The following is a 17554-nucleotide window of genomic DNA, read 5'->3' as shown; positions in this document are numbered from 1 at the left end:
CTCCAGCATCCCCTTAATGCTATTTTTGTAATTATTTCTAAAATTCTGAGTAGCTGCTTAAGATTTTGTACAGTAGCGCACCTGCGATTCTAAACAAAATCAAGTATCTAATTTGCGTCTCAGTTGCTGCGTGAAATTTGTTCTAAATCAAACAAGAAAAGCCCTCTTCTTAATGAACAGCGGATATCGGTACCCCACCGGCGCCGGCATTGGTCGCGGACTCGTTGACGGCGACGTCGCTGAGCCTCGAATGGAAAGGTGTGGACATAGGCAGACGCGCTGGCATTTCATACCTGGTGCAGTGGAGATACGAAGAACTTGCTGAGACGTGGCAATACTGCCGGAATCAGACATGGGACGAAGGCGATCAGATATTGGTCGAGAACTTGCAGCCGTACACCAAGTACAGGGTAAGGACGAGCAGGGAGTCAAACAAAATTATTACTTGACAAACTGGAAGCGCGGCAATTGAAACGAGAAAAGAAAACTAAGAATATAAGCCATAAACAGGGCAGGAATCTTTCTTATTCAGTTCACTCGTAACAGTAGTTTAAGTGAATCACTTATACGTGTATAAAACGAAACATAAAATGTGCTATTATCCCGAAAGACTTCGCCAACGCACGTTAATCTCGAGCTTAGGCTCGATGTAGGTGGAATGCTCTTAAATTGTTGAATTGTTTCTCCTCTTTGCGGGGTGATGAGTGTCCCTCTGATGAAAGAACGCTGGCGTTTGCAGTTTCGCGTAGCGCTGCTCCTGAAATCGTCGCAGCACAATCCGGAACCGATCGTCTCGGCGCCGAGCGTGGTAATATTAACGTACGCGGCCGGTCTACCGACATCAGCACCGGTAATTGTAAGAGCGGCTGCGGTAGACAGCTACCGCATCTCTGTGTCTTGGGAACCGGGCCCGTTCCCGAACGGCCCACTTTTGTCCTATGTCCTGCGTCTGCGAGGGGTTGAACACTCCCAGCTTAAGGTACACGCCACGCCAGAACACGTATATAGTTTAGAGACAGCGTTTATCCTACGGCAGAAACTGTACTTCAGCATACGCACGGATGTGTCTTTTATTTTTTGCGCACCTCCGTGCGCACAAAAAGAAGCACTTCTTCTTTTCTTTCGACTGCGCACTCTCATAGACATTTTCGCGCGCTCGCAAGGCGCGTCGGCGTCGTCACGCTTTGCTGTATTGTCTAACTGTTGTTTGCAGAAGAGCAATGTGCAACTGGTTCTGCAAGGTAGACCCCGTTACTCCGTTTGAAAAGAATTCATTGGCCGCGTTAATTGACTTTTAATTAGTTGCCTGCTACGGCAATAACAATATTTTTCGTTAACCTCGGTTAGTATATTAATTCTTATTCGGGTATTCAGCGCGTTAAGACTCGAAGCCAATGAATTTTATTTCATACTTCTTCGCTTTCTGTGTCGCATACTAATATCAATTCGCAGAGATTGCACGTTTTCAAGTGTTAATGCTATTCAGTGCGCACGCATTCAATGACAAAATTTCTTAATATTTAGAAAATGCTTGTTTTCTATTCACACATGCAGACTGGATAATTTAATTACTTTCTTTTGCGGAGGAACAGAAAAATAATTGGTGAATCGCATATCGCGAAATTTCTATGTGTGCGCACCGACGTTAATTTTTAGCATTAACATCGATCGCTCGCTGCTTTAACGATAATTCCCTATCGCATCCTTATTAATTGTGCTATCCTCTAACGTTAGTCCGACGACTTGCACGAACCAGATCATCTGCAAAAGTTTCTGGCATGGCGTTTTTAATTTTCCCAACTGCATATCTACTTCCTAGCAAGGGATTCGATAGGACGGCATTTATACGGCCTGTACGATATCTTGTATTTTATTGACAGGATCTTCCGGTCTCCGAGAATACCAATCACTATATGTTTCAAAACCTCGAACCCAGTGAGAATTATGTTATCAGCGTGACTATGAGAAACGGCGTCGGCGAGGGTCCGCCTGCAACTATCAACATCACTATGCCCCCAGAACCTGTCGGTACGTTGCAAGAAAATGCTAATGAAAAGGATCGTATGTAACGACTTTGCGATTAAAAATTATGATTTGGATGCAAGAACAAGGTGGCTTCAGATTTTATTAATGTCATAAAAAAACGCTAATAGGAACCGAAGTATATATTTTTTGTCAACGTCAGTGTTTTCTTGACCTAACGCGTACTTTCACACTGTCTGTTTTAAAGATTCAAGGCACTAACTTGATTGACTTTGTTATTTACGTTTATGACATAAAAATTTACGTTTTGACGTAACTAATAAGATAAATTTTAGTCAAGGACACCCAGCAACCAATTCTCATCCTCGGTGGCGAGCACGTGGTCATGAAACAGGGCGCCGATATGTTGGACGAACCCAGTTTAATTTTTCGAACCACTAACATGATCCGCGGAGTTGCCATACACGTGGCGTCCGATCAGCTATTCGTTTCCACCTCGACGGGTCACGTGTACCGAACTTCGATCATCGAACGAACCGCACCGAAAGTCATTTTGAGCCCCGACGAAATAAACATCAAACCTTTGAGCCTTTCCGTCGATTGGCTGAATCTTCACCTGTACGTCTTAAGAGAGGTAAAACACGCGACGACGGCGTGGCAGATAGCCAGATGCAATCTGGATGGCAAGAGTTTGACAGTGGCTCTGGCTGGAATTATAAATCGACCCTCGCATATCGAGGTCGATCCTTATAACGGATACCTCTTCTGGACAACTAAACTGGGACTGTTCAGATTAGATTTGGCCGATATCAGCAACGGTGTGAAACACGAGGTATTATCAATTATTTCTAATTATGTGCTGCCAAAGCTTTTACTTTTTCTAGTTGTATTAAAAGAAGCAAAATTTTTGTATCTTTAAAATTGATTAATTGTTTTAATATATGCTTGATATTAACATTAATTTTGTTGCTTTTCTTAAAGAAATTAATTTTCAAAGATAATTCATTATGATATTAATGTATTATAATGAAATGATAATTATTTTTAAAAAAATTTCTTGTGTGCGTGTATGTATATATTTTCCTTTTTCTAGGTCAAACCATATTTCATTCTCGAAGATGCTCATTTGGGTGCTTTTACGGTAGACCATACGAACTTTCGATTACTCGTTCCTCATCACATTCAAAACACAGTGATGTCCGTATCACTGGATGGTCGCGAGGTTGTTAATCTTCGCCCCAATACGCAAAATCCGAAATTCAATAATGTTGTTTCCCTAGCTATGGCAAACGGACTGTTCTATTGGACTAATAGCGAAGAAGTCCTTACCGAAGGCTACCATGCTGGCCAAAATAGATACTTCCACAATTCGTATCCTGACAAGTAATATTCTTTTTCTGCAACTTTTCTTAAAAGATTTTCCAAAGGAGTTTTTTTATCTGAAAATATTTCGCATTTATTTTAAGAAATAAACTTTGCGTAATAAAACCTACCTAATAAAGCAGAAATATTCTTTTCTTCAGGTCCGATACCTCCTTTGTGAGCGTGACCGTATACATGAATGCAAGTCAGCCGGTTCCCGTCCCAGTGAACCCACCCACAGGTGTGCAAGCTGTTCTCGGGGCGGAAAGGGTAAAGGTTTCCTGGCAAGCTCCTCATTTATTGGGCGGCCAAGGAAAAGGCGCCTGGCAAAACTGGTCATACGAGCTCGCAATCAAGGACGAATCTACCGGCGAAACTATCCATCAGAAAGGTATCGTCGGATCATCTTATACTGTTCATAATTTGCAAGAAAGATCGGAATATTTGATCAAAGCCGCGGCTTACACGAGCGCTGGCAGAGGACCGTGGTCTACGGAATTCCGGGGACGAACTTTAAGGTAACATTAACAAACAACTTTATTTAGCCGAATTTAACAAATAGTAAATTTGATTTATTAAGTTTCTTTGATTTTGAATACTTTTAAAATATATCGAAAAATTTATATCTACCTACAACATTTAATTATTTCTTGAAATTATTTTATTGAAACTTTATGTGTACAGGACTTATATTCGTCAAGTGCCTATTCACTTTGCCTCAACTATTAATTAAATAAAATGTAATAAAATTCTGCATTTAGAAATGGATCGCGCGCATCTATTTTGTGGTCGTCGAACGAAGGAATTTTGAGAAGCGACGTAACCGGCGAAAATATCGACACGCTTATTAACAAAGCGACTCTGAAGGAGTCCGAGAATGAATTCCATATTGTCGACGTTAGTTGGTACAAGGACGTGCTGTACATAGTGGGAAATAATTCCGCACTATATCGTTATAACGTCAGCAACCATCAGAAAACGAAGCTGAACATACATTCGGTGGGAAGCGTCGCCGTGGACTGGATATCGAAAAAGCTATATTGGGCAAATCCAAAACAGCAAATTGTAAATATAATTTTTGTTCTTAACTCAAGTGCCTAATCGCTTTCATTCAAAATCAATTAATTACTAAGCTCCACTTTGTTACATTTTTTAATGTTGTCTCATGTAAAATAACAATTTTTATATAAAATTAAAGAATATCTAGCAGAATATTTATTAGATTAAAATTCTATGACTGTTATTTAATTCTTTGGCTCTAAAATTTTCATACTTTCTTCAATATTTTATGGAACGGTGTATTATTTCCTATGTACAGATAACAAGAGCAAACTTGAACGGATCTCAGCAAGAGCCGATGTCTATCTTAGCAATCGTGAAAGAACTCATGATCGATTCTCTGGAAGCGTACTTGTACTGGTCCACTGGTCATGCTGTGGAAGTTGCGCGATTGAATGGGCAAGACAGAAGATACTATCATTTAGATGAAATTTTCAATGGCAAACAAGTGATGGGATTAACTCTCGACACTGAAAATAGATATGTCTATTGGATTGTCCGAAGCTACGAAAGCGGATCCATCGTCTATCGTGCACCTACATCCGAGAGAATTCCAATGAGTCACAAAATTATCCCAGAAAAGGTAGTTTCATGCATTTCATTTAATTTTACGAGTATCGTTATTTTTAACAAGTGATAAAATTATAGATTTTGTCGTTTTAATTATTCATCGATGACGCGCAACATTGCAACTATTGAACATGGTCGAGTGAAAACACGAAATAATTATGAGACAACGATCAAGTAAAATAATTAATAACAAATGAAAATAATGATATAAATAATGAAACTTCAGGTTTCGGCTTTGCAACATCCAAATATGCAAGGACCGCTGTGCTATTTTTCCGAGCACCTGCTGTGGCTGCAGGACGACAGGAACGCGGTGATCGGTGATCTCTCCGGTCAGAACACCGCCGTCATCAATGGGATAACTTTGTCCGGCTTGTATATGGTGGCCGTCATGGATCCTGCGCTTCATCAGTATCCGGAAAATCTGACGTCGGAAACCGTGGTGGTTCTGCCGAACGCAGTCGATCTCGATAGCATAAGAGTCGAAGGGACCTGGAGAAACTTCAACATATCCTGGGATCCTGTCAAGAACATCAACTACGGCACGGTCTTCTACGAAGTGAAATTCGCGGATTACATTAATACGAATTCGAACCCGGAAATCACGATTGAAACGACGATGCCCTACAACAATTCGGATCAGATTCTGCCATATTCCGTTCTGGAGGTCACCGTGAAGGCATTTACTTATTGGGAAACGGCGCATCATTCCCGGAAGATCCTGAGATCTCCGCAGAGCGTGCCGACCCAGCCAACATCTCCCAGAGCATTCGTGGAGTTTTACAAGAAGGTCCTAATCGAGGATGTCGACATTTTTACGATATTTAGGTGAATAATCTAGAATCCTTTTGCCGGCATACTCTCATAAACTCGTGCTATATGTATATAAAATCTAACTTTGTTATAGATTCGCAGGAAATAGAAACACTGAAATATCTTATTTTCTTCACAGATGGAATCAACCCGAATTTACAAACGGGGTAATCGAGGGATACACGGTCCAATGTTGGTTCATCGAGAACCAGAAGGAAATGCCAATCTGCAACGACTACAGCATCCCTGCCACGGTACTGGAATTCACGGTGCACAATCTAAGACCCAACATGACCTATTACTTCAAAGTACGAGCGCATACCAAGATCGGCGCCGGTCCTTACACGGATTCAATCAGCGTATCGACCACGCACGAGAATCCGGTGCCCGAATTATTAGTCGCCACGCAGGCGGACGCTGTGAAGATATCGGATCTGGACAAAGAAATTAATTATACGCTCACCAGACACATCGCAACAGAGGTCAATTACCTGACGGCGGAAAATAAGATTTACTGGATCAGCGGGATGCGGGAACTGGTGACGGCGGAGATGAACGGAGCCAACGCGACGAAAATACTCGCTCTAAACAACACCGCGCACAGCCTCTGCATCGACTGGGTGGCAAGAAATCTATACTGGGTGGAACAGGAAAACAAAGACGAGCCGTGGAAAATCAGCAGCTACATCATGAGATTGGATTTAACAATGTGGCAGGCAGGCATAGTCAAATACGACAATATTTTAAGAAGAAGAGGACGTATCCCGATTTTAGATATGCTGCCGTCTCCAGGGTACGCCAATTTCTATCCGTCTGAAATATTTTGTTAGCCATATAGTATGATTTTTTTAATTATTCAAAATATATGCTAACTGTCGTAATCAAGGCGATAAATTACACGAAAGAATAAGACATGAAGTTGTCAAGAAATTGTAGCTTCTATTACGTTTGTTTTAAAATAATCAAAGAAATGCAAATATTTCTGTTTCAGCTCTTTATATTGGATCGAGACGAATGAGGGAGGTACGATAATGCAGTCGGATCTCGAAGGGAAAAACGTGCAATACTTTTTCCGAAACAACGGCAGCAGGTGTACCTGTTCACAAAGACCACAATTAATATCCACGCTGACAATCGACAAAACTAATATCCAAGAACCGATGATGTATTGGGTATCATCGGACGGACATTTAAACGTGGCTGACATTTACGGTTGCGCGTGCAACGTGGTATTAAAGACAAGCTTCAAATCAGCGACTCTCACGGTTGACAAAATAAACATATATTGGTCCAACGAAACGAAGGATCATATTTATTTTCTGAAAAAGGAACGTTCCTTCGTGGCGGACAAGGAAAACTCGTCCGAACCGGAGGTGAAGAGCTTCTATCTGCCCGACGTACGTCGGATCAGGGCCCTCGGCAAATCCCTGCAACCCTATCCCACCGCGAAGTGCCTGATACCTCGCCAAATGAGCTACAATGTCGAGAGAGTGAGCGAAACGGCGAACAGCATCGTCGTCAGTCTTCCCGAGCCGAGTCCTGAACGCGGATGTCAAAGGTATAGTCTACCCACCACGCTGTACATCATCCACGTGTCCCACTGTTCGAAGAACGATCCCAGCAAGTGCGAGGAGACGAGGATGCAGACGTACGAGAGACGTTACGAGATTGCGGATTTGAAGCCATTCACGGAATACAAGCTGAAGCTGGCACTGAGCAATTTCTATGCCGATCTGCAGTCGATGAGGCCGGCGTTCGGCGCGGACGTGGTGCTGAAGACCAGCGCGGGGAGGCCCAGCATGCCGGAAAACGTTACGGTTCGGGCGCTGACGCCGACACTAGCGGCGGTCTATTGGATGCCACCCAAGATACTGAACTCCGCCGTGGTGCACTACGAGGTGCACTGGCGGTCGTTGGACCTCTTGCAGAACGGCGTGCGGCAGAAGGGCGAGCAGCTGATCACAGAGCCCGAGCGCACGGCGGACGGCAGATTTTTCACTACGCTGCAGCCGTTCCTGCCGGGGCAGGAATACCTGGTGTACGTGCGCGTGTACCCTGCCAATTCCAACGATTTCTACAACGAGAGCCGCAACCAAACCATTCGCATGTACCCGGAGCCGAACAACTTGACGATGGCCGGGGCCAGCGTCAACAGCATGAACATCTCTTGGACCCGAAGCGTCAACCTGACGGTCGGCTACCTGTTGGAGTACAAGGACGTTGCGGTGGAGGAGTGGCAAATCGCGCGGCACGTTGAGGTGAACGAGGACCGAGTGATGTATCGTATAGAAGACCTGCAGCCGCGCACCTTGTACAAGTTTCGCTTGAGGCTGAAGTATCCCATGTACAAGGAGGACTTTGTATGGCCGCCTGATGGGAGGTTCACATTCCAAACGTTTGGTAAGCGAACGCTCGAGGTATTAATTCGCATCACAAAAGCGTATTTCAGTATTAGAGAGGTGAAAGGCGAGGTTGACGCGATTAAGTAATTCGAATGGAAGTAGGTATGTTGAAGTAATGCAAAGGAAATTTGAACTCTGTATTCTGTGAAACAAAGGTGACGTCCCGAGCGCTCCGGGGGTGCCTGTGGTAACGAGATTCCGAAATTCGGTGTATCAGTTAAATTGGGAACCCGCGCAAGCTCACGGCTCGCAAGTCACACTGTATCGGCTGGAAGGCTTGGTCGTCGACGACAGTGACAAGCAAGACGATGGGAGTGGCAAAAGTGAACAATGGAATTTATATTACAACGGAACGGACATCTACTGGATAATTCCCGGGGACGTCAATCAGAAGTATCAGTTTCGCGTGCAAGCCAAAAATGCCTACGGTTTCGGCGCATGGAGTAAACCGAGCGCGGTCGTTGATTTAACAGAGTCCGCCGGGGGGATATTGACTGCGCAACAGCAACTACCGACGGTGTATGGCTTCATCGCGATCGGCATTACCATATTTTTGGTGTGCTTTTGTTATTTTTTCTGCCGTAAGTATACTTGGTGCGACGCCCGAAGCTATCGATCGCAGTTAATTTCAATAGAATGGCACTTTTAAAATGACGAATTTGCTAATGAAAGACACTTTAATGTTTAATTACGTTCACGTGGTGATGCGTGATACCAAGACAAGTATAACGTAACGTTATCCAGCAGTGTACCGACAACGGAAAGAAGACAAGAAGACAGTTTTGCCCCCGATAGTGTCCGACGTCGAATTAGCGACCCTCCGCGAGATTCCTCGCGGGAACTTCGTTCAGTCTAACGCACTTTACGCTTCTACGCTGCAAAATGATCCGGATGACTCCGCCCTGCCGAAAATCAGAAAAGACCAAATTACGATGACGAAGTTCCTAGGCAGCGGCGCATTCGGAAAGGTAAGATCTGATCTCGGTAAAAATAATTTTGTAAATCGATTTTGAAGGAACTAAAAAAAATGAAGCATTTTCAGTCCTTGTCGAGTATTGAGAAAATGTCTTCTCAATATTACGAAAAAATTCTCTCCGTGTACCTGTTATAGAATTCATATTAAATCAATCCCAAATATTCCGCAGGTATCCCAAGGGAATGCTATGGATTTAGAAGGACCAGGCATAACGCCCGTTGCCATAAAGACGCTACGAAAGGACGCGTCTTCGCAAGAGAAGACGGAATTCTTGCAAGAGGCCAGGCTCATGAGCCATTTTCGTCACAAGCACGTGCTGAGGTTGCTTGGCGTTTGCTTGGATACGGATCCTCCATTACTAGTGCTAGAATTAATGGAGGCCGGTGACCTGCTGAGCTATTTGAGAGAGAGTCGGTCCCTGCAACCCACAGACTCACACGCTCTGCGTCTGCAGGACCTGCTCGCCATGTGCGAGGACGTCGCGCGGGGCTGCCGCTACCTGGAGGAGCTGCATTTTGTGCACAGAGATCTCGCGTGTCGGAACTGTCTGGTGTCCGCGAGGGATCGCGAGAACCGCGTCGTGAAAATTGGCGACTTCGGTCTAGCCAGAGATATTTACAAGAATGATTATTACCGCAAGGTAAACGCATTCGTTTGTAAAAGATGAAGAAACTTCCTATATATAATATATAAGTTGACCTTCCTTATTTTACATCATAATTTGTCTTGAGCAAAGCTTAAGAAAACTAATGTTTCCCATTTCCGAGCAGGGGAGCGAACGATTTAACACTCGCTTCGGAGATGGATCTCGAGTAAACGAATTAACTCGCTGCTAAACTTTTAGGAAGGAGAAGGTCTGCTACCCGTACGCTGGATGGCGCCGGAATCCTTGGTGGACGGGGTATTCACCTCGCAGAGCGACGTTTGGGCGTTCGGCGTGTTAATGTGGGAAATCACGTCGTTAGGCCAGCAACCCTATCCCGCCAGAAATAATCTCGAAGTGTTGCATTACGTGCGTGCGGGCGGCAGGCTGCCGAAGCCCCTCAATTGCCCGTCGACGTTACACCAGCTGATGCTGCGCTGCTGGAGCGCGGCGGACGCCAGGCCGAGCTTCAAAATTTGTCTCGAGAGCATCGTCATCCTGAGGAGTCACATAGAAGACGCGGTGCTGAGCCCCGTGCACGCTGGACACTATCTGGCACGCAGAGGTGAATTGACATTAATCTTTACATGCGCGCATATCACTGCATGGAGCAAGGAATCTTTGCAAACGTATAGAATGTCGATTGAAATTTTTTTTTTACTTCTCATTACGTATCCCGATAGGAAAATATTTAGCAGATTATGTAACGAAATTTGGATGAAACTTGGAATGCTGGAATTATGCGTACGTATTTCGAACAACATATGCAGAAATGGAGACCTTTCATCAAATATTAATAATTGCACGATGTATTTCTAAATAGTATGTCAGCGAAACTGCTGCGTTTTCAGAATATTTGCACAATTAAATTGCTGTCGTGTCACGACGAGCCGCCGCTACGAGGCGTCTCGTACTCGTAAGTAAAATTCACGCGAGACACGAGATCAAAGCAGGCCCAGCGGTAAACGCGCCCCACGCAAAATCTCTTTTAAACATTTATTACACGTAACTGTGTTGCTGGGCAATTTTACTTCTAAATGTCGAAATAATTGTGCATGATTTATCTCTTAAATTGAGATTATCAATTTTTGGGTAAATACCATTTAGAAATTTTATTCCTACAAAATCGCTGCGTTTTGGCGAATCACCTTAATGCAAACATTGTGAAATTTTCTCCTTTTGGATGATGCAATTATTACAAAATATTTGAGACATTTTCCTATCGGGGTAAAACGATATACCCACGAACCACTCATTCTGGTATTATGCGCGTAACGTGTTATGTACTATTATAGATTTGCACATAATACGTCATTCACATATAAGTTGTGAGAAGTGTTTCTTCGGAAAACACACGTACGTATTTCGCAGAACGAGCAAAACTGTAATGAACGAAAAAGCCCTTTTTTACTTCGTAAATCACGAATGTTTGAAAATGAAGAAATCCTTCGCGAACTGTTAAATAACGGAGACTTATTCCTCGATTGATCTCACGATCGTTTTCTGTGCAAAAATGAAGCATGTCTCTCATACATACACATAACTCGACGCTGTCGGATCATGCGTGAAATCCGTTTTATTGCGAAACTTCTTCATCCTCAAAATGTACCGGAATATTACTCTGTCTGCTTGAATACATATTGATCATTGCATGGCTCGTGCTTGCAGGCGTGTCTAACATGGCTTACTTTGCTGACGAGAATCAGAATCATAATAATTCAGGTAGGTCTTAACAAACATCACCCGCCTTTCGAAATTATCATTCTATCATCAGAACGTACGACCTTTCCTCTCTTCGCCGAGCGTACTTTTCCGATCATTGCAATTAACCCGTGCGCAACATGACTCGCAATTTTTTTGCGTATACATAGATTGCCCCAGCAAGATATGTAGCCGAGTCATTTATCTTCGTAAAGAAACGGGTTAAAGGGACTAAAGATTGCACTGGTCGATAACTGAATCAGTCAATTTTTTTTTAAATCCACTTCGACTGGACACAAATGACACAATTGACTATTAAGGGGAAGGTTTACTCTCTAAATTTTTTGGAGTGGAATCTCACTCTTTTGGAGTGAGATTTTACGGTATTCCGGAGTGCTAACGACTTTAAAAACAAGAGCGAAATTCTTTTGTCTTAGAGTGCGCTAGAATTAATTCACTCTATTGGAGTAAACGTTCACTCGAATAGAGTGAAGTGGTCAGTGAGCCACGATTCGAGTGAAAATTTCACTCCAAAAATTTTAGAGAGTACCCCTTCAAATTAATAGCTTTTAATTCTTCTAATCCGTTTCTTTACAGGGATAAGAGCAATGACTCATTCACGTATCTCGCCGGGACAACCTCACGTCAAAATAATATAACAAACACATGCATACACTAACCAAAAAAATTGTTTAACTAAGTAAATAGATTTACTTAAAATTATTTTTTTTTGCTGAAGTAACTATTTATTCTATTTAAATAAAAATATCAAGTTTCAAGTAAATCTGTGTATTATATTAATAATTAATAAATTAATTTAAATCATTACATTTTCTATATTCAAATAAAGATTTCATGAGATAGAGAATATTATTTCTTAAATGAAATCATTGTTTTTGTCAAATAAGAAATTCGATTTTCTTCACTGTAAAACTTATAACTTAGTAAACATTTTATAGAATTAAAGTAAAATTTTTTAAATTTAAATTTATCTACTGTTTGATATTTAATAAATACTTAAGTTAAAGAAATGCATGTTTTAATTTGTTTATTATTTTTTAAGTATTAGGAGCCACGTAATGAATAATTTTCTTAAATAAAGTAATATTTTTTTGGATTAAAATATTTTTATCAGTGTAAGTACGGCATACCATAATAATGTGTTCTCATTACGAACTCTCTAAAATTTGTGGAGTGAAAATACTGCCATGGAGTGAAATGTTCACCCTATTGGCGTGAATATTTCCTCCAACAGAGTGAATATTAACTCCAATGGAGTAAACATTTCACTCCATGGCAGTATTTTCACTCCACAAATTTTAGAGAGAAAGAAGTATAGATACGCTTTTCGTAGAGGTCCGCAATCAATAAACCAATAAGATTCAGCTACTTTGTTATAAATCGTCGTCGTTACTCTGTATAGGGAACTCCTGGAAGTCCAGTAGTTCTGAGGGGAGCCGAGACATGCAACCCTTCCTGCAAAACTCGAACAACGCCACGCCGGGCCCGCAATCCGGCGAGGCTCCCAAGTATCTAGAATTGTTAGCAGACAACGAAGATATCGTCCTAAGGGAGAATCCCGCCAACGGTTACGAAATACCTCGCTCGATCCACATCTCGGATCAGAATCTCGCGAATATAAGCAGGATCAGTTGCACGAGTCACGATCGTAAGAGCAGTCTGCCTACGGAGGCCACGGACGAGCGCAAGGAACGCTCGACGGAGGAACGGAAGCAGTCTGACAGGAAGCTGTACAAGAGATCGTCGATCAGCAGTCTGAACCTGCCGGATCGAAAAGGCACGTTGGTTTCGGGAACGTCCGAGAAATGCAACACCTTGGACAGCTCGAAATCAGTCAACTCGGTCGCAAAGGCGACCCTGAAGAGGGACTCCTTCTCGTCGTTGAACGGCCAGCGGAAGTACAAGACCAGCTTGTGCGAGCGGAGGGACTCCGAGGCGAGCATCGAGGATAGGAGCTGCAGCTCGCACAGCCTTGCGCCCTCCACGCGTCCCAGCTCGTCTCTCATCAATTCGCAGACGGTCCTGCCGTGCCTGAACGCCGTTGTCATGGGCGCCGTCAACGGGGAGGTGCCTTCGAGCGAGAGCGCGGTGACGAAGAGCACGCTGCCGAAGGTCCAGAGGACGCACTCCAACTTGCAGAACGGCAAGGCGAACATACCGCTCGTGATAAACAGCGCGTTGCTCAATCTCCTGCGGCAGACGCCCGTCGAAGACGGCGGCAGTATCGTCACGTATACGAATATAAACGCGGACGCTGTCAGAGTGAATGGGTCGTGAGTCGCCGCCGATCGGGGCAAATTTCGCTTTCTGTACAAAAAGAAAAATAGGTGAGGCTCGTACGAATCGCGAGTTCTCTGAGCTTGAATGACGTAAATCGAGGCAACTAAACATTTCAACCATTTATGAAATATGGTAACAGATTTCTACATCGCACATATTATTTTTGACGCAATATTTTTAAGTGGCTCCCGTAGTAGACTTATTCTTCTCCAGAAGCTATGTCCAGTTGTGGATTTGCCTTGTAGCTCGTAAAAAAAATTACTCGAGACAGTCGCTACGATTTTTGCTCAAATTTTTGTTTGTTTTTTTTCTTTCGTTTTATTCTAACGCGGTGCCTTAAATATATCAAACACATGCGCTCATACATTAAGCTCTGCTTTACATTAATGTCCAAGTATTTCATATGTGAAGAGGAATGCGCGAAGCGGAGTTAAGAATAGCTTTAAACTGCCATTTTAATGTACATACATGAATTTTATACTCAAAAATTTGTCACGCTGATATGGCAGGTCATTTCGGAACGTATAAATTTTGCGATTTCAATAATAATCGCAAAACTGTTATTTAATATAGGAGTAATACGTTGATGCAGAACGATAAATGTGAGATATATATATATATATAGTTTAACTTTATAATTACACAATTTTAAATAACATATTTATTGAATAAAATCTGTGGAACTTTTCACTGTTCATTGTACAAATTTCATGTTTAACAATAATTAGTAAATACGGAAATCAATATAAGAAATTGTTAAGTTTTCTGCGTAGTTTTAACAATACGAGAAAGTGTACGTGTAATTTTATTAAAAGGATCAGCTAGAGTGTATAAAATCTTGCGAGGTCTACGCGACGGACTGACTACACTTGAAATTTGTATTTTAGCTTTAGAGGAAAATAAATTGTGGATCGACGAATACTAAATAATTGTAAATAATATATTACAAATAATACATTCGAGATTTATTTTTTACCTACACGAGTTACATACGCGATACATTTCAAACTCTACAAGGGCACTAAATAAACGCCACAGAAAAATGTACAAAAGAGAAATGAGGTATTATTCTCCTTTTCTTGCGGTGACTAAATAAATTTTGGACTTGCAAAATATATTTCAGAGACTCACGATTTTAAAAAAATCCTATTTTATACATGTATAATACTAATATGCGTTTAAACAGTTCCGAGAGTTCAAGAAAGATTATGAATAAAACTTTGTATCTACATATATGTATACTGGATTTTCCTCTCCATAGACTGTCTTGTTACTCTTGATTTTCACAGCTTGATTTCTGTGTCAGTCTTCGTGCATATTCATCTTTCTGGATATTCATTTCCTACCGGAATAAGAGATTTCTGAAATTGCAAGTGTACAGACATCCTTTCGATTACACGAACGAAAGAATTAGGGCCGCAATATTCAGTCATGTGCAACAAGACAAATTGAAATTTAATTTGAAACGTGAGCCTTACCCTAAGTCGCATTCGTAAGTGGTACATCGTCGTCGAAGGAGTCGTCCTTGCTGTGTTCGTGCAACAGAACGTATTCCCTGGTGCTGAAGCCAAACCGCACCACGTCCTTCTCTAATAATTCGTGATACCTCCTCGGTTCTAATTTGATATTATTTACAAAGGTGCCGTTCGCGGACTCCAGGTCAATAATATACGGCCGTATCCTTCTGCCCTCGATGCCGCCTTCCTTTTGGTAAGAGACTACACGATACTGCAGAGCGGCGTGCTGCTTGGAACACGAGGGATGGTCCAGGGGTATGTCGGCCACCTTGCGATCTCTGCCCATGAGATACGCCGACTGCCGATGTATGTACAACGTGGGCAGCGCCTTCTCGCCCTTGAAGGGATACAATCGCCACCGGCGCTTGGGTTTCTTGGCGTCTTCCGGCTCGGAGTACTTGACGACAACTCCGTTGACGGTGTTCATGTCCTCGGTCAGCTTCCCCGACAGCTCGAAGTTGGGCTTCTCCTTCTCCTTGTCCTCCTTCCCGGCTGACTTGCCCCACTCCGTGGAGGATTCCCTCTTCGACCGCATCTCCTCCGGACTCCGCTTCTGCCTGTGCTGATCATTCCGCCTCCTCGACTCGTCCCTTCTGTCTCTGCTTCTACTCCTCTCGCCACGCTCCCTGTGCCTGGGATGACTGTTCTCCCGCCTCAACGGCGATCTCTCGTGCTTCCTCTTCTCCCCCTGTTTGTCGTCCTCCCTCCTCGAGTGGTCGCGTCTGCCGCCCCTGTGATCGCGCTCCCTGCTTCGCTGCGATCTGTCCCTGTGCGCCTCGTTATTCCTGTCGCGCCGGTTTTCCCTGTTGTTCTTATGCGCGTCCCGTCGCTCCGCCGCGTGACTCGATCGCCAATTCGACATACTTTCCAGTTCCGCTGGCGAGCCGAATTCTAAACTGTGGAGCAACGTCGAATCAACAACCTAACCTAACTCGGACTTACGTGGTCAGATTAATCGCAGCGAAATCGTGACAGGTCGCGACGTCGCACACGCGTGACAATTGTACCTCGAGAACGGCGCGCGTACGTTCCTCCGCCAGCACGATCCGTCCTATGATTTTCGCGTGTATCAACGGTATCAAAGAGATCCGCACGAACCCACGAACCGCGCCATGAGCGAACGCGAGCGTCTCCAAAACCACCGAACCAATCGCCAGCGCTCGTAGCGCTCTCCGACTCTCCCGGGAACTTTCGGAGATTCCAAAGCGAGATTTTCGAGCTCCCACTCTCGCGCGCGATGTAGGATGTTAGCGAAGTAGGAGAAACGACATCAATTACCGTCTCGCTTTCCTGGGACAACTTTGATTGCGATTTATCGCTTTTCATGTGTCGCGAGGGTCACGCGGAATATCTCTTCTTGTTATATAATGCACAACACCGTCAAATATCCTTCTTTCTTTCAACTTTATCGAATATCTTACGATGTTTTTCCTTATACGTTACCGAATACTTCACGACTTTTTCCTCTTATCGTTTAAATATCGCTTTTAAAAATTATTTAAAATCTTTTTCGATTATTGTTGAACAATTTTTCCCTTCATTACTTAAAAATGGAAATGATATGCGATTTAGATATCGAGTATCCCAGATAGCACACATAGTTCTAGGATTCTTCTCGAGTGCAAATATTCTTAATTTCAGAATATTCGAATCGAATATTCTATAAATATGTATATAGATTATTACAATTGGAAATCGTATATTCATAACAAAGACGAACGTTTTTCGAATATTCGTCGAGAATGTTTTTGGAAAATTCTTTCAGAGTAAATTTTTAATATTAACTAATTAATACAACTTTTGATATTTATCGAGTTTATGTATTGCACATTGTTTATTGTGTAATACACTCAGCTTATGCAAAAGACAGTGAAACCTGTGATCACACAATTAGAAATCGTATATTCATAACAAAGAAGAACGTTTTTAGAGTATTCGTCGAGAATGTCTTTGGAATATTTGATCGGAATAATTTTGTAATATTCGTCGAGTTTATGTATTGCACATTGTTTATTGTGTAATACACTTACCTTAGGGCAGTGAAACCTGTGATCATATCATGTACATATAACCGACACATTATATTCGATAGATTATTCTATTCACATTCGAAAAAAATTTATAGTAGTGCCAGTCGAATGTTCCACAAGCATAAGATAAATATATAAGAATGATCGATGGAATATTCCAAATATTCTTGATGAATATTCCTAAAATGTTCATAAGA

The 17554-nt window shown here is 42.6% G+C and overlaps 2 protein-coding genes across 5 annotated transcripts in view; one reads left to right on the top strand and one right to left on the bottom strand.

Annotated features, from left to right (window-relative positions):
• The window catches only part of LOC105563022 (proto-oncogene tyrosine-protein kinase ROS), a 41312-nt gene extending 26271 nt beyond the window's left edge, over window positions 1-15041 (top strand). The window contains exons 5-21 of one of the 3 annotated variants that reach the window (XM_012014270.1): window positions 181-410; window positions 740-979; window positions 1881-2028; window positions 2319-2815; window positions 3077-3366; window positions 3507-3863; window positions 4107-4410; window positions 4664-4987; window positions 5201-5802; window positions 5927-6580; window positions 6779-8187; window positions 8345-8770; window positions 8937-9157; window positions 9335-9805; window positions 10010-10373; window positions 11477-11530; window positions 12933-15041. In XM_012014270.1, coding sequence (XP_011869660.1) covers window positions 181-410; window positions 740-979; window positions 1881-2028; window positions 2319-2815; window positions 3077-3366; window positions 3507-3863; window positions 4107-4410; window positions 4664-4987; window positions 5201-5802; window positions 5927-6580; window positions 6779-8187; window positions 8345-8770; window positions 8937-9157; window positions 9335-9805; window positions 10010-10373; window positions 11477-11530; window positions 12933-13807 — 7466 coding nt within the window. In that variant the 3' untranslated portion in view covers window positions 13808-15041. Of the gene's footprint in view, window positions 1-180; window positions 411-739; window positions 980-1880; window positions 2029-2318; window positions 2816-3076; window positions 3367-3506; window positions 3864-4106; window positions 4411-4663; window positions 4988-5200; window positions 5803-5926; window positions 6581-6778; window positions 8188-8344; window positions 8771-8933; window positions 9158-9334; window positions 9806-10009; window positions 10374-11476; window positions 11531-12932 lie in introns of all 3 variants that reach the window. The other 2 variants (XM_012014269.1, XM_012014271.1) reach the window with 2 other exon arrangements.
• Window positions 14754-16487, bottom strand: LOC105563023 (smad nuclear interacting protein 1). Of its 2 annotated transcripts, none has more exons than XM_012014272.1 (3): window positions 16335-16487; window positions 15289-16223; window positions 14754-15171 (listed from the first exon to the last, which is right to left on the bottom strand). In XM_012014272.1, the coding sequence occupies exon 2, from the start codon at window positions 16187-16189 to the stop codon at window positions 15290-15292; it is 900 nt and encodes a 299-aa protein (XP_011869662.1). In that variant the 5' UTR covers window positions 16190-16223; window positions 16335-16487; the 3' UTR covers window positions 14754-15171; window position 15289. The 2 variants fall into 2 exon arrangements, with proteins under 2 accessions (XP_011869662.1, XP_011869663.1); XM_012014273.1 differs by having other exon boundaries at window positions 14754-15152; window positions 16335-16486.
• Between the last annotated feature and the right edge of the window lie 1067 nt (window positions 16488-17554).

The sequence above is a fragment of the Vollenhovia emeryi genome, unplaced genomic scaffold (genome assembly GCF_000949405.1).
Source record: "Vollenhovia emeryi isolate VEMERY1.0 unplaced genomic scaffold, V.emery_V1.0 DF939181.1, whole genome shotgun sequence".
Taxonomy (NCBI): domain Eukaryota; kingdom Metazoa; phylum Arthropoda; class Insecta; order Hymenoptera; family Formicidae; genus Vollenhovia; species Vollenhovia emeryi.
The sequence above is the reverse complement of the archived record's forward strand: the minus strand, read 5'-3'. Positions and strand labels throughout refer to the sequence as shown.

Excerpts from the sequence above, each read along its gene's own strand:
- LOC105563023 (XM_012014272.1), bottom strand. The coding sequence starts at position 16,189 with ATGTCGAATTGGCGATCGAGTCACGCGGCGGAGCGACGGGACGCGCAT.